Source organism: Pipra filicauda, unplaced genomic scaffold, assembly GCF_003945595.2.
Source record: "Pipra filicauda isolate LSUMZ 115617 unplaced genomic scaffold, ASM394559v2 scaffold141_size4267151_pilon, whole genome shotgun sequence".
Classification (NCBI taxonomy): domain Eukaryota; kingdom Metazoa; phylum Chordata; class Aves; order Passeriformes; family Pipridae; genus Pipra; species Pipra filicauda.
In genome coordinates, this window is record NW_024103896.1 from 2,025,680 (window position 1) to 2,042,773 (window position 17,094).

At 44.8% G+C, this 17,094-nt stretch overlaps 1 protein-coding gene across 6 annotated transcripts in view; it reads right to left on the reverse strand.

Moving 5' to 3' along the window:
* Positions 1-17,094, reverse strand: part of RAB30 (RAB30, member RAS oncogene family) — a 48,968-nt gene that overhangs the window by 9,939 nt on the left and 21,935 nt on the right. For all 6 annotated transcript variants that reach the window (XM_039378605.1, XM_027712480.2, XM_027712484.2 and 3 more), the window contains 3 exons: positions 7,000-7,100; positions 5,501-5,584; positions 695-878 (listed from right to left, as the gene is read on the reverse strand). In XM_039378605.1, coding sequence (XP_039234539.1) covers positions 695-878; positions 5,501-5,584; positions 7,000-7,092 — 361 coding nt within the window. In that variant the 5' untranslated portion in view covers positions 7,093-7,100. The remainder of the gene's footprint in view (positions 1-694; positions 879-5,500; positions 5,585-6,999; positions 7,101-17,094) is intronic.

Below are 17,094 nucleotides of genomic sequence, written 5' to 3' on the forward strand. Positions count from 1 at the left end.
GACAGATGGCCTGAGGTCTGTTTTGTCTTGAGTTGAAGCTCGACAGATTAATATAACATTCAGTTATTTATTTTTGGTTTCCCTAAAATTCATGCAAAATTATCCAGTTTTCCAGCTCTGCCCCACCTATGAATGCTACAACCCATGCAACCATCCCATCCTGATGTGGTTCCCAGATCCTGAACATTTAAGACAAGACTGGTTGTCCCACTCCTATGGGGTACAGCAACCTGCAGTCATCACCAGCTTGCGCAGATCCTCACATATTTGTAGCTTGAAGTCACAAGGAGAACTGCTCTATTCTTAGCTTGGTTGGTAGCTGCCCCATCCACATTTTAGTCCCTTATGGGACCATGTGGTGGAAAGCATCCCCCTCTGCATGCAATAGCCTTAGGCCTGAAACAGGACCACACTTCAAAGGTGGCCATAGCATCTTGAACACCACTATCATTGTCTTGGGGTTATTTGCAGAAGGAATGGTTCAAGCACTGGGTTTAAGGCACCAGCTGGACCCTGTGCCCACCTACAGTTACAACTGGTTGGCAACAAGATCCACCGGACCAGTTCAAGCATCCTGCACCAGCAGTTCACGCAGATGTCACGTTTTCCTCCTGCTAACACCTCCATCTGCCCCCTGATACGCGCAGCTTACCCCCTTCCTCACAGCACCCCATGAGGGACGATTGTCACTTACCCACTAGCACAGTTATGACCTTATTGCTGGCATACTGCTCAATTTCCCGCAGCCACTCGGGGAGGCACCGGAAGGATTCCTCACAGGTGATGTCGTAGGTCAAGATCAACGCGTTAGCACTGCGATAGTAACTCTGCGTGATGGATCGGAATCGCTCCTGTCCTGCTGTGTCCCAGATCTGCAGCTTTTGACGTAACAAGGAAGGGTGGTAAAAGGAAAAAAAAGTTATTTAACTTTTTTATTTGATGGTAGCACTGTTTTGACCTAAGGAAAAAAACACCTTCCAGGGTAAAGCAATGCTAGGAAAGCACTTAGCTCTTCTCCCTTTGGCTTCCCTTCCCCCAGCACTATTTGTTTCAATTCTTGCACTTCTGGATTGAAATGCAAGGCACAAAGTCAGCTGGCACTGCGGCCAACGGCCCCTGGAAGCTGCAGGTCTCAGCACTTTCATGTGACTGCTGGCCTGGAGTTACAATGCAAGTGCTGGAGGGAGAGTCACTTCTCCTGCCCCTGAAGTTCAACAACAGCAGCACCCATTCCCAAGAAAAAATAAGAATGCCTCTCCTCTAGCTCCCAAAGCTAGTTACAGTTACTCTGAGATGATGCACTGATGAGTGGAAAGCAAAGGAACGAACAAGGAGCTCAGCTGAAGGCTCTGAAGGCTGATCTAGGGATTCTAATGTACTTCCTCTCTACAGCTTCAGCCATCTCATAGTTTGCCTTCCTAACATGTAGAGTTGGTTGACATGGCCTTAACTATATCATAGAATCACAGAATGCTTTCGGTTCAAAAGCACCTTAAAAACCACCTAGTTCCAACCCCCCTGCCATGGGCAGGGACACTTTCCACTAGACCAGGTTGCTCAAAGCCCCATCCAACCTGGCCTTGAACGCTTCCAGGGGTCAGGCACCCACGACTTCTCTGGATAGCCTGTTCCCATGTCTCACCACCATCAAAGAAGTCATGAGTGTTTGCCAAACCCTCTGGATCCAGGAAGACAACATACATTTCCCCATGTAAACTAAACTTACACTGGTTTTACATTTTGACCATCTGATAGTTTTTGGTGGGCCATCAAAACCTCAATCCTTCAAAAAGGAAGTCTAAGAACAAACATCCAAAATTAACACATTTCAAGATAAAAGAGTATTTCTCTTCAGCTTTTCTTTTTTTAAAGCACCTCTTTCTGGAAGCAAATATGTGAAAGGATGACTTCCAGCCAAAATCCTGTGTACTTTGGGAAGAAAAAGGTGTTTCAGAGTTTTTCCATATATTCAGCAGCCTGTAACAGAGAAAATCTTATTCTTGTCCAGTTCCAAAGTCAAGCTACATCAGCCACTCATCATAAATATGTTAGTTTGAAATGAGAGCTCCCAGTAGCAGCTTTTAGACATGGGGTATGATTTTGAAAAAAATACATTTTTTGCAGAGAAAGTAATTTGTGGCTGGCTCACAGCCCCTGGGCACCTTTGTGCTTTAATCTCTTGGCATAGTTGTATTTAAGTGGCTGAACCTGGCACCTGTAAAGTGATACGCAAAACCATAAATGAAATTACTTGAACGTGAAAATCAGATAATGAATGAGTCCTCGTTAAAACAAACCAGCCTCCAAACTCTGGCATATAGAAAGATACAGATAATTCTGTTATTCCTCAGCTGTTACCCAGGAAAAACATTTACTGACTGTCTACTGGTTAACTCCAGCTTATATAGGTTCTGCATTTATTGAGAACATAAAAACTTGCTGTGAATATGTTCTTCCACTACTTTAATCTAACAGACATTGAAAACAGAAGGGGATTGTGCTGGGGAGAGGGTTTCTCACTGGCTGCAGTTATGAGTCTCTCTCTGAGCTGGGTGCCCCTGATCTTACAGCCAGTGAAAAACTCTTCCTGCACATAAAATGCACATCTCACACTTCCCCTCATTGGTTATTTCTGCCAAATAAAATATTTCATAGCAATCATTTTACTTGTATAATTTTTTTTATCAAAATAACCAAAGGACTGTGTCTGATTCAGCCTGTGGAAAATCTAGACATTTATTTTCTTGGAGCTTCCCGCTCTCCCAGTGTTTGCACACACACTTAGCTTTCCACCAAGTATAATGAGACACAGGTCCATGCAGCACTAATGATGCTTAGCTCTGACCACCACAGTAACTGCTGGTTCAAATTTGTGGACCCTCTTGGTACCAGTGTTGCACATAATTTTGGGGTTTATTAGAAAAAGCCAGATACAAATCTCCCTCAACTGCACAGTGCTCTCTCAGCTTATTGGCCAGTGAGCTCTAGTAGCTGCTCATATCTGAAAGAGCTTGCATAAAGCTTTCATACCAGCAAGTCCCTCTTCACTGACTTTCTAACGACAGTTTTGAAAGTTGAAAAGTACTTTTCCCCAGAAATCTCTATTCTATTTTCAAGACTAAAAACTTTTTTGGTAAACAGCTCTGGATCCCAGCAGATGTGCAGGAAAGGCTGCCCAGTACAGAGGCAGAGTCATGGTTCAGGCACTGCTAAATGATCTAACAGTCAGAGCAGTGTCTTGTTTGACCAAGATATCATTTTTATTGCTCTTTGCTCTGACTCATTCCTGCTTTTCCTGCTCATTAAATGTTTATTCTCACAAGCACTGCTTACTCAAAAAGTTTCGGCTACACTATCACCCCCTGAAAGAGATCTGTTTGCCTTTCAGACTCCAGAAGGCTCATTCAAATATCCAAATATCGTACTAAAGCTTAGCCCTCCAAAGCTTAGTCACTGAGGCTGAGCTCCAGCAACTCCAACCTACTGCATTGGTGGTGTCAGGAGAGGGACTTTAAGAACTCATTTGCTATGTGAAATACAGCTGGTATGTCAGCTACCACTTACTAAGGCTCTGTGACACACAATCCTGCCTCAGGGTGATTCAGGCAGTTGCTTGGCGGGACACTTGTGCATTCATCACACATTTGCAGAGCAGCAGGGACTTCTCATTTAGCTTGTAGAGCACCCCGTAACCATCCTTGCCCTGAGATAGCCCATGTTGGCATGACTGCTCCCAACATTCACTTAAGGAGTTTGCACTGTCAGCCTGAGTTAGTCTTAAAACAGGATTGTATCACAGGAGCAACAAGTGAAACAGACAAATCCTTAGGGTGAGTTCATCTATACAAAAACCAGACTTCAGATATAAGTGATGCTCTCAAGGCTCCATCAGTACTTGACAGAGAACCAGATGCTTGAAAAGGAGAGGTGTTTGAGGTGGATGTGATTAATCTTCCCCAGGATTGCTCTTCTCCCTCCAGTGACCAGGACAATCTTGAGACTTCTGTTTTAAGCCAGATATATAACGGGGAAAAAAATGAATTCCACCTCCAGTGCAGTGATTAAGCCATTTACCAGCTCAGATCCTCTGTGCTGCTTCACTGGAGCCGATTTTGGCTGAAAGAAGCATCTCTGCAGTCTGAGGAGCTTGGAGAAACAGCATCTGTGTCCTGGCCAACGTTGCTACTGCCCGCTAATGAGCACTGAAACCACCGGGCTGAGCACTAACACCACAGGGGCTACACGTAATCCGCTCTGCCTCTCTGCCTGCTGCTCTGTCCCCCTTGCACAGCTATGTGCTGAATATTAACTCAGTCTTTAGCAGGTGAAGGTATTTATACCTCTTGTCCTTCACCTGGTCTCCTGGTCAAGCACCATCACTTGCCATTGGTTTGCACAGCTCCTCGTGCAGCAGGGTGGCAGGCTGCTGACATGATCACGGCTTTTAAAAATCTGTCCTGAACTTCGGAACACACCACACCATGTTCTTCTTAAAAAACCTCTGGGGTGAAATACAGGTTAAAAAAAGCCCGGGGCTGAAAGTCTGCCCAAATCCACTGCTTCCATCCCACCACTGGAATTTCATGCACCCCTGAATTTCATGCTGGCAGAGTAAATCCAAGAGCAGCTCAAGGGACCCTGGACATCTTGACATTAGAGGTTCAGATAACCATACTCTTCTCTCTCATTTCTTAGACACCAGAGTAGCTGTAGTGAAACCTCTACTAATGAACAAAGTGGTGCCAGCCAACATCTCTGGGCTCTGGAACCCAACCATGGATCCCATTAAAGCATGAGATTGGTCCCCAGTCTGCCTTGGCCCAGGTAAAATAGGTCTCTGCCAAGTGATGCTCAGGCTCACTTTGGGAGTTAGCATAGAACAAGGACAGTTTCCCAGCAGTGGTTTGGTTGCAATCACCCTATTGTAGAGGGTGAAAGACTTAATAATATGGAGACTGTGCCCTTTGCAGTTAAATGTTGGCTCAAACACTAGTACTGTGGTCATCTCTGCTTCTCCCAAATCTGTAACTTGGCAGAAGTGGAAGATGAGCCTTTGTTGTGCAGAACTCAACAAGTCCAGAAGCCTGCTCTACCCAATGGCTGTCTTGGGAGCTCACAGGAGAAGACTCTCATCAAGCACATCCCAGGGAGTACAATAGATTTCTGCTTACCAGAAATGCTGTGAGCAGAGGCTGCACTGAAACACTCCTTTGTGCTTCCTCAACCCCAGTCAGGCAGAATCTTACCATCTCCTAAGCAAGAACAGAGTTTTGCGAAATCTCCCTGTTCCATTTCCTCCCTTGCAGTAGGGGAATCTGTTGCAATTCTGATGGTAATTGTGGAGAGGAGCATACAGATTTTTAGACCCTGCATTGCCCAAGCCGTGCCAGACAGCCCTGCACTTCGCCAAGTGCCTCCCAGCAGTGGGGGGGCTGCAGCAAGAAACCTCAGCTATGGTACTGAGACATGAACTTACACATAAAATCATCAAGGCTCCTACCTTTACTTTTTCACCGTTTATCTCCACAGTTTTAATCATAAAGTCAACCCCAATCGTGGCTCCTTGCCCTGGTGGGAAAAGCCCCTGGAAGAAAACAAGAGTTTGATTGAGCATATATCTGTAGCAAGACAAAACTCTCACTGGGTACTAATCCTCTCTGTTTCATCTTCAAAACTATTCATCCCTTGTCCCCTTCCCTGGACACTTATTTCTGTCACATTTAGAGTGTGACATTTTCCCAGCACGAAGGCTGCCATAATTCAACCCTACTGTTTTCTCCCTGTGTATGCATCTCTAGTTGTGTAGCAAGTCATTGAGTTCAGAGGTAGGGAAACAGGAAAAGAAAAGGAAGATACATATAGGGGAAAAAAGAGAGGGGGAAAGCCCTTCTACTTCTGTGCAGTTGGAAGAGGCAGGGGAAGGGTGAGGACCTTCCATTGTACTTCCCAATGCATTGAAAGAGGTGTGAGCATCTGCGTGGGTTTGGACAATACCTTTTGCTTCTGCAGCCTTGTGCCTTTCCTTTTCCCACCACCACACCCCATGGCAAGGATAGGCATTTCTGGCAGCTCTCAGCAATGGGGTCACATTTCTGCACATCACTTCCAAAGTGAAGCACAGAGCCAGCCATCACTGGTGCCACAACAATGGCAAGGGATAGACTGATGCTTGTGGTATTTGATTGCAGCACAATCAGAAAGGAACAACAACAAACAAAAACAAAACAATAGCTTTTTGATTTCTGGTCTACCAAGTCATGTTGATTTTGTGGCACATCCCTTCCCTACAGCAGCTTTAGCAGAAGTGGCCAGACATTCTTGCTGTTAACCTTTTGGGGTTGACTAGCTTTATTACCACTGGCTGTCACATGTTTTTGGAGACTTTCTAACATCACCATGGCTTTAAAACTGAAATTAACAGTGAAGAAGAAAATTGCTGACAGTATCTAGTCAAGAGTACAACCAAAACTCCACAATGTTTTAAGTCCATCATGCAAAGCCTTTTCTTGCCCCAGATCACAGAAGCATGGTCCTTTCCCTGTTATTCTGCCACAAAAAAAGGTCCAGAAGACACTGGACTGACAGATCAGGACCCAGATTATTTATCTACTAACGACAAACAACAGGGAGAACTTTGTGCAGCAAAAGATGGGAAAGAGACCAGGAGATGTGCTGATCCTTATAACCAGCCCATACCACCACCAAAACAGGAGTTATCCCAGTGGCTTTCAGAGGGGAATTTCCACCTTCACAGAGGAATGAGCTTTCTCCAACGCAAAATCCAGAACAGGGCCAAGTGCAGCATTAGATAAAGATGTGCTGCTTGTGCCAGTGTGTCACTATAGGTGATACCTGCACCAAGAGTGTGAAAACCAAAATACTTTGGAGTTGTAATGCTGGCAGAGCCCTCAGTGTACAGTCACAGGCTCCATGCTCCATCCCAGTGCTGTCCCTCTCCCCCATCTCAAAGTCTCACATCCAAGAGGTAGCCAACTTTACCTGAGTGAAGCGACGGACTAGGCAGGTCTTCCCCACACCAGCGTTGCCAATTAAAACAATTTTGAAGAGGAAATCATAATCTTCCATACTCATTTACGCAGCTGCAAGAGAGAGAAAGCACAATACTATGTGAATCAAATCAGAGGGGACATGACCTTTTATCCCCGCTGAACTTTATTACTCCAAACATTCAAAGGTCTCCTGGCACACACGTGGCTCCTGAGATAAGGGAGAAGAACACTTCCCACTCTGAGGCGGGGCATCCACGTAGTCAAAAATCAGCTGCTGTGAAACTTTGGCCATGTTTCAGTTCTCATGTGCTCTCACCTGGTTGCCCACAAATTAGAGATGCTGGTTTTCAGCTTTCCGAGCAGTGCTTCACAAACCTGAGACATTGATTCCTAGATGTCCCCAAAGGTTTTTTTTTTTATTTTAACTACATCAGCTCCAAAGGACAGTGTGGACTTTGTCACATTGTCCAAGGGGATCATGTAATTTATTTCTGTGAGGGCAATACCCAAAAACCTCACAGGAGCTCCTCTGAGAGGGCACTGGGTCACACAGAACAGGGCTGGGGCAGAACAGATGGGGAACTTAATTTTAAAACAAATGCAGCAGTGTTTGCCTTAAAGACAGAAAGAGTTCATATGCTAAAACTGTAGTGGGTACTGGGGTAACAGTTTAAAAATATCTTTTAATGTTTTCAGCTAAAAAGAAAAAATAATAGATGCTAATAGCAATATTACTAGTATGATAATTTTCTTTAATTTTGTGAGGATAGATTGCTCAAATGGGAATTGAACAGAGAGGAGCTTCGGGCGTATCCAGCACACCCCCACCCCTCACAAGTCAAATCTTCTTAGCAGGATGATTTCGGCAACATCACAGGAGATGGGTAGGGTTGCCTACATGGAAGACCTCTATACAGGGCTTTCTTAGGCCACTCAGAGTGTGGGAAGGACCAAACAGACAAATGTAGTTTGCTACAACTGAGCAAGTCATGAGGAATGAGCATGCACACCTCCATCTCCAGTGCACCTGAGGGTGCTCCCAACACTGTGACCAGAAAAGGGGTCTGTAACCTTCAAGAAAAGCAACAACAGCCAGAAGAGATTCAGTTGGAGACTTTAGGCAGACAAAAACCCACAAGGGAGCAGAAGGGCAGTGTCTGAACTCCATTATGTTCAGGAGGATCCAGGTATTGTATGTGGCAAAGAGCTGTCCTCAAGACTGGTCTGGAGTAATGGCATAAAAGACTTGAGTGAAGAGATAGATTTACAAGCCATCAGTTCAGATACCAGACAGAACGAAGCCTAAGCATCAGTACCTAACACACCAGCACCTATAGATCAGGAAATGAATGAGGAGATAGAGCCAAAGATGGTAAGTACAGGAGAAGGATAAGGCAGATAGGTGGGGAATGGGGAAAAAAATAGTAGTATGAAAGTGCTATCCTCAGTAAAGCCACAGATTCCTTAGAGGATCTTTACAGAGCTGACAAAGGGAGCAAATGCAGCCTGGGTGAAACCAGCTTTTCATGCTCAGCCCAAAGTCAGAGTGCCCTCTCCCGCTGTCTCCAAAGGTCCTTCCTCTGAAGGGTTCATTGCCACACACCAGAAGGCTCCAGCTACATACCCCGGTCCCACCAAACAGTTGTGATAGGCTTATAGTCAAACAGCCAGAGAATACAAGATAGAACTGAGCCAGTCTGGATCTGCCTGGCAGGGTGCATGGCAACAGCTCTCCAAGCACCACCAAGAGTCTGACGGACAATGGATCTGGGGGCAAAAGAGGTGGAAGACTGATTCAGCTGCTTCACATCTATGTGGCCCTTGACCATTCCAACAGCCTAAAAAAAGGGTAACCATGCCAATTAGTGACTAATGAGCTGCATCACATCAGCAGATGGTTAGCAGGAACACACTGAGTCACTACACAGGCGTGTCACTTCGCCTGGGCCAGCAAAGTGCCACCAAACAACAGCTGCTGGAGGCGTCCTGAGGATGCTCTAAGATGCAAGACCTTGCAGCTCCTTAGTATCTCTTAGCACAGTGAAAGAGTGGGACCTTAAAGAACAACCTCAAAAGTGCCCTTTTTTATTTTCTGGGGCTCTTATTTTGTGTAATTGCTTCATATCTCCATGATTGGCTTTCCCAGAGTGGGACTGGATAAAAAAAGCAGTATTAAAAACATGTCGACAGTGCTCTTACAATGAAGGTTAAAATGTTAATATAAGGTTTCAAGCTTTCACACTAGCAAACATGAAGAAAAATGTGATCATCCACTAAAAGCTATTTCAAGACTAACGATACTCACTCAGCACTGCATAATTATTCCTGGGATTCTTCATACCCCAGAGGGTATGCTCCCCACAGAAAGATTTCACTTTGATTACTTGTACCCTAAACAATCCAAAATTAAAATTTATCTTCTTAGGAAGCTTAAAAATAAACTTCCTCTACAGATTTTTGAGCTCAGAAATGCTAAATGGCTCAGAAATACCCTAGAGTTATGTCTGATCCCCTTCATTAGGCTCTAGGACTAATCATATGTGATAATGACCCCAAACGGGAACTGAAAAGTGAACCAAGACCATAAAACAAACCATGCAATGATGAGATTAAATGTCAGAACGGAAGAGACACAAGAAATGGGGGCATGGGAAGGGAGAAAGCAAAGGAAGCAGCAAGGAAGAGTGAGAAGTGGTTTGGGCAGGTGAAGTTGACCACCATCACCCTATTACCCAAACAGGTGTTTCTCCCTCTAAGTGCACACATGCTACCCCAGCACGTTGTCAGTGCTGGACACAAACATTGCACCAGTTACATTATGCAATCCTCTCCTCCTGCACCCGAGCCTCTCAGCCAAGTGACCTTTGCTGCTGACTCTGCTCATGCTACCCTCCCTTTCCCCAGACAAGATGTGTCTCAACCTCTGCCCCGCTCGGGAATGTGCATCTCAGCAATACAGCGCACAATGAATTATATGCTTAAAAAAAATTATAATACATGGAGCACGACTTGCACAACTTTGCTATTTGTTTTTAGGGTTTTTTTCCTTGGGTTTTTTTGGTGTGGGTTTTTCCCTCCCACCATCTTCTCTCTTCTTGTGTTCACAGGCACAGTGCTCTGCCTCACATCCCTGTGGTGGTTTAAAGTGTTTAGGATGCAGCTGCCTTTCCCACCCTCTGGCAGAGACAAGACACTGTAGTGAGGGCAGGGGATAGGATGCCAGTCCATGCCTCAGCCACCCCTCACCACATTAATTTAAGTCATAAACAGGGCTGGCTACAGCACAGAGACATGCCCTATCATGAGATGAAGCAGGAGTAGAGCCTGAGGCTGGTAGCAGGGCAGAAAATTTGGTTTCGTAGCTGTTTTTCCCAGAGGCAGTTTATGCAGCTAACAACCTAACTGCCTCCATGGGCTGTTCCCAGCTGACTCCTGGGGAATCAGTTTTGCAGGGTTTTATTTAATTTGTGTTGTTGCTCTGCTCCACTTCCTCACATGACCCCACACACAGTCACTCTGAGCAGAACAAGAGGTCAGGAGGGGTAAATTGAGGCAGGGAGACCACCCGGAGAAGTGGTCCATCACTGGGAATGCAGCTGAAGGACAGCAGGACATGTTTTAGACTTAGCTGGCTTTCACAGAATCATTAAGGTTGGACAAGACCTCTAAGATACGGTCCAGCACTGCCAGGTCCACCACTAAACCATTTCCCTAAGTGACATATCTACATGTTCTTAACACTTCAGGGGATGGTGACTCTACCACTTCCCTGAGCAGCCTGTTCCAGTGCTTGATCACCCTTTTAGTCAAGAAATTTTTCCTAATGCCCAATATAAATCTCCCCTGACACAATTTAAGGATGCTTCCTCTCATTCTATCACTTGTTATTTGGGAAAAGAGACTGACCTCCACTTTGCTACTACTTCCTTTCAGGTAGCTGTGGAGAGCAAGAAGGTCCCCTCTGAGCTTCCTTTTCTCCAGGCTAAACACCCCCAGCTCCCTCAGCTGGTCCTCACAGGACCTGTGCTCCAAATCCTTCACCAGCTCCACTGCCCTTCTCAGGATGTGCTCCAGCATCTCAATGTTTCTTCATTTGGGCAAGACGGTGCAATAAATGCTCTTGGTATTTTTCAGTTATTAACTCCAATTCAATGAAAAGACTGGTGAGATCCACCCAAACTAAAAGTACAGAGGACAGGGGCTTTCACCTCTTCTTCTCCCCATCCAAGCAAGCTCCAGCTCCCATGGAGACACCTGAAAAAGGAATGCAGAAGTCATGGGCTGCTTTCCCCATGCAGCAAGCACTGCTGCAAAGGCAAATGTGCACCAGTCCCTCCCGCTTCTCCCCGTGTTTCTTGCTAGAAACTCTCCCATAGCCTGGTTAGCAGGACTTAGTCCTGTTTCACCCTGCTGTGGGCTCTTCACTGTATGTAAATGTGGGACAGCAGTACATTTGAGGGAGGAGAAAGACACACTCCCTCCTGCTTTTTATGTTCACCATACACTGCAATGCAAGGAGTTTATCCACAGTAAATATATGCTTCAGGGAATGAGATATCTGCTTATTCCCTTATGTGATGTCCTCTATGCATTTGCTCCATTTACCTCTTAATTCTGCCTGATCCACTTTCATTTACTTGGCAGTGTTTATCATCTGAACTAAGGATTTTCTTTTTGCAGTGTTTTTTTACTCATTGGTTTGGATGGTCACAGAGGGTCTCTCTTCACCCCTGACCTGCTTTGACCATGTCTTGCTCAGCCTCTTTGGCTACCAACTAAGTGGCAGAAATACAATGCAAAGGTTCAAATACTACCTGGAGGCGTGAATGACTTTGGAGTGATCAAATTCTCCTTCATGTGGATGAAATCACTACTCTGCCTGTCCCCCATCAGCTTTTACATCAGTACCAGTGTTTGCACAAACAACCACTAAGTATTAGTGAGGTTTTCAGCTGATAAAGAAATTTCTGGCACTTCTCTCTTGACCCCTTTGCTCAAGGAAGATTTCCACCTCTAGGCATAATGATGATTTTACCCCAACTGTTTTTGCTTATGAAGCCAGAGCTAGAGTGGAATACTTCAAAAGAACAAACTTTTCTCAGTCAGCTGCAAGATATGCCAACCTCTGCTTGTCTTTTAACCTCCCCAAAGATCACAAGATAATGCATGCTCAGGAAACACTGTGGACAGCCTTCATCAGAAGTTAAAAACCTTTAATGTTTAAAAGAATGTTTTGACACCTTCATTTTAGGAGAACAAAACAGAAATAAGCTGGTGTTTCTAAACCTCCATGGTATCTCAGTCCTCTTCTGAGTGCAGGAAGAACTCCTGAGTTAGATGTGCAGCAGTTAGAGGAGAAACAGTTCACATCTCTGCAGAGGCAGGGAGTGGGAACTGGGAGTGCATTGCATATCATGGCATCACCCTCTCTCCCCAAGTCTCATTTCCTGTAGCCTGAAAAACTATTGGAAGACTTTGTAGGCAAATGCTGATTACAAGCCATAGTTAGGGGACCAAACTAAACAGAACAGGTCAAATCAGAGCATTGAGTCCAACTGTAAACCCAGCATTGCCAAGTCCACAACTAAACCATGTCACTAAGCACCACATCTACACATCTTTTAATGTGTAGGGATGGTGACTTAATAACTTCCCTGGGTAGCCTGTTCTAGTGCTTGACCACCCTTGTAGTGCAGAATTTTCTCCTAAAATCCAGCCTAAACCTTGCCCAGGGGCATGTTTCCACTTGTCTTATCACTTCCTATGTGGGAGAGGAGACAGACCCCCACTTGACTACAGCCTCCTTCCAGGTAGTTGTAAAGAGTGAGAAAGTCTCTCCTGAGCCTCGTCTTCTCCAGGTTAACCCCCCCCCCCAGCTCCCTCAGCTGCTCCTCATCAGACTTGTGCTCCAGACCCTTCACCAGCTCTGTTGCCCTTCTCTGGGCTTGCTCCAGCACCTCAACGTCTCTCTTGTAGTGAGGGGTCCAGAACTGAACACAGGATTTGAGGTGCAGCCTCACCAGTGCCGAGTACAGAGGAACAATGACTGCCCTGGTCCTGCTGGCCACACTATCGCTGATACAGGCCAGGATGCCATTGGCCTTTTTGGCCACCTGGGCACACTGTTGGATCATGATCAGCCACTGTCAATCAACACCCTCAGGTCCTTTTCCCTGGGCAGCTTTCCAGCCACTCTTCCACCAGCCTGTAGCACCACCTGGGGTTGTTGTGACTCAAGCGCAGGACCCAGAACTTTGCCTTGTTAGACCTCGCACCACTGGCCTCACCCATTGATCCAGTCCATCCAGACCCCTCTGCAGAGCCCTCCTACCCTCCAGCAGATCAACACTCAACCAACTTCGTGTCATTTGCAAACTGAGGGTGCCCTTGCTCCCCTCTCCTGATCATTGACAAAGATATTAAATAGGATTGGCCCCAAAACTGAGGTCTGGGGAACACCAGTTGGGACTGGTTGCCAGCTGGATGCAACTTCATTCACCATGACGCTCTGGGTTCAGGCATCCAACCACTTTTTTCCCCAGTGAAGAGCTGGATAATAAACAAAACAGAAGAAAAAACAAAGGTTTCTCCACGTTTAGGAATAAAGACTGAAACTATATCAAGCCAGGAATGTCAATAATTTGCATCTCAGCTCTATCCCACTGAAATCCCCCTCACAACCTACTGCTTCAATTAGACACCGAAAAGGATCTGCAGCCTCTTCCACCTGTTGAAACTAACCAGTAGGTCAGGGCAGGTTTTGATGTATTAATATAGTTCTTAATAAACAAGTATTTTCTGTTCTTCATCATCCAACAGCTATAAACTAAAATAAATTTACTTAAACATCTCAAGTTCAAACAGCAGCAGTTATGTATACAGATATTACATTGATCACACATGCCATATGAACCACAAGATTCAAAGCTAAGGCTAGTATTTCAAGCAGAGAATTATTCCTCACAGGCCAGAAAATTGCAGGGAATTCAGGTCTGGACATGCTGCTGCATTACATAACTCAGGATAAAATATTTTCATTTCCAAAGCATCTGCCAACTCAAGCAGGCTCCTGCACTTGGCAAGCAGAAGCCCAGCTCATGCCCTCTACAAACAAGCAGCCTGGATTTCCTTCTGTTTCTTTGCCTGCCTTCCTCACTCCTCATCTCCACAATGTTTAATTTCACTTCCATTTACATTAGAAAAATTAAGAGACTTAATTCCCAAGAAAGCCTGGATCACCCATGCCTCTGTGCTGCTGGTAGCAAAACCACAAGCACAAGGGATCCATGCTCTCAGCTTGGTGTGACATTAAAACTGGTGTCAAGAGCAGCATTAATACAAATCATTAATCCTTTTTGGTTGTATGGTGGAAGGATGGGTGGTGTTTAGGTTGGACGCATCCTTGAGGATCTCAGTGCCACCAAAGGCTCTTCATGAGAGACCAGCCAAGTCACAGTTTGCCTGGTCCAGCATTCTCATCTAACTTTCCCACCTCTTAGGGGGAAGGGAGACTCAGTGAAATTTATGCACTTCAGTGTTGGGATTGTCTATGAAAGTGCTAAATACCACATACAGACAACAAGTTATATTTCCTCAAATACATCTGAGGATTCAGCTGTTAATCAGTGATGATTCTCCTTGAACAAACTAATCAGATTTCTGCGTTACTTAGGAATAATGATACTGACACAGTATTTGCAAAATGACAAATAGAAAATTAAATTTCTTTAGGATTAAAAAAGAAAAAAAGCCTCAACTGTGTCTGACCAACCCACACACCAGCACACCCAGAGTACACACCATCATCAGAAAACTTGTTCCAAGCATAAGAACAGCCTCACACTCCATTTATTGTCAGAATCTGGGTTTTTGACTGCAAAAAAAAGTTCATGCAACCTTAACACATGCTTTTATAAACATCTTTAAGACATGCCTGGAGATGGAGACACAATACTGCATGCTCAAAACAACACTCCATGGGTCTTGGCTGTGTTTTAGCACATCATGCGACCACCAAGCTGTATGCTCTGCAGCAACACATTTTTGTGTGTTGAAGCAGTTACAGACTCAGCCAGCACAGCAGACAGGCTGACTTCCAAGTGTGGAAAACTGCATTGCCAGAAATCCAGCCAAAAATGCTGTTTTATCCACTCAAAAATAACAGCCTCTTCCCAAAGGGGAAAAAACCCCAACAAAATTATTTTTTAAACTACAGCCAAATGATAACTGAAACACGTCCTGTATGGAACAGCCAGGAAAGCTGCCTAAGTCCAGCTCTCTACAATGGGAAATAAAGCTCCCACACCAAGACCCGACCCACTAAGCCCATCAGGAACTTAGGTGAGAATTTCTGGTTCTAGAAACCAGGTGCAGGATCAGGCTGAACCCCAGGTGTCTCCCACGAGTTGAGCAAGGTTTGTGGGGACAGTATGCAGTGAAGTGCAGGTTGCCCAACTTGCAAGGAGGCAAAGCTGGTGGAGAAACAATTCATCCTCAATCTAGAAGAAAGGTTTGTGCGTGTCAAGTGGGTAAGAAGCAAAGAACTCTCCTATTTCATTAGTTTGCTGGGCTGGCATCGTGGCCATACATGGAGAAGTTTTGACACTGGGTGATAGGGTTCTGCTAAAACACTTGCAAGATTAGACAGTTTGACTCCACCATTTTTGAAAATATACAAGAGAAGCTATCATAACTAAAGAATTTCAATAAAGTATTTACAAGAACATCATGACTCAAATGAGGCTGCAAATGCAGAAGCAGCACAAGTGTAACTATGCCACTAACGAATGACATAAGAACCATAAATGTACTGTGAAATATGAATACATTAGTCTGGGTTATAGAAGTATATCCAAGAAAGTTTTCTCAACTTCTAACTACAGTGACATGTCTTACTGCTGTTGACCAGTTTTGATTGTGTCAGACTGTGGTGTGAACAAAATTTAAAAAAAAACTAATAAGGTTTTGTTTCCTAAGAATGCTTTTTAATTGAAAAAAATAAGCCATTATTTCCACCTCTTTATTTCTGCTTAAGCTTGTGATTTACTGGGATTTACATCACTTCTCTATCAAACCTAGTAGAAGTAATAAGTAATTAAACCTCATCTAACCTCACTTTCAGGCATCCGAGATCAGGGCTGTGCTTGGCACCCCACAGCTTGAGGTTCAGGGAAGCTAATCTCCCTGGTCCCCATTCGCTCCAAAGATGAGCTTAGAATCCCAAATTAGAGGACCTTGTCTGCCACTAAAATCAAGTCTGGGCTAATGGGTTCTAAGTTGATTATTGCCCAATTTATCACCTCCTATTTCCAGACGGGAAGCACATTTTACCTGTAACATTCATGCTTATGCGCCCGAGCATATATGCTTCAGCTTCCTACAGGAACTGCACCACCAGCACAAGCGTTGTACCGTGTAAGAAGCTTTCCCCTCTAAAAATGGCCTCATCTAGTGGAAACCTCTCAGCTGGGATCAACCATCCCATCTGGCAAGTGGCTGAGCTCACAGCGAATATTCTTTGCATTTCTGCAAAGGAACACTGCGGTACAGCTTTAACTGCGGGTATCTGCCAGAGCAGCAGATGTTTCACAAAAAACAAATTGTTCAGAGAGGGAAGAAAGTAGAAACAATAGAGACTTGGGCATAGCTTTAGGGCTGGTTTAAGCTGATGCCTCCAGTGGGAAGGTTCCCAGCCCTGCCTGCACCCCGCCAGCTGCAGAAGGGACTCAATCCAGATGTGAAAAAAATTTGAGGGTGGGACAGCAGAATTAGATTTTTACAGCACTGGTCACAGACTGTAATTTTGTTTGGAAGTATGTTTACTATCTTTAGTATCTCTTCAATGGTAATTTCATATCCTGGCTCCTGAGTAAGATCTTCATAAGGATATCACAAGTCTCTTCAGAAAGTAAGTAACAGTATTCATATTCTGGTTAAATTTTAGCTCACACGCTAACGAGTAGTCTATTTTCAGTTCCCCTTATAGTTTCAGGTGGTTATGGTACTTTTTATTTGTCCTAAACCATGGCAAAAGCACAGTTACTGTTCTAGGGCAGCTATCTGCTGTTAGAAAACCTCATCTCAG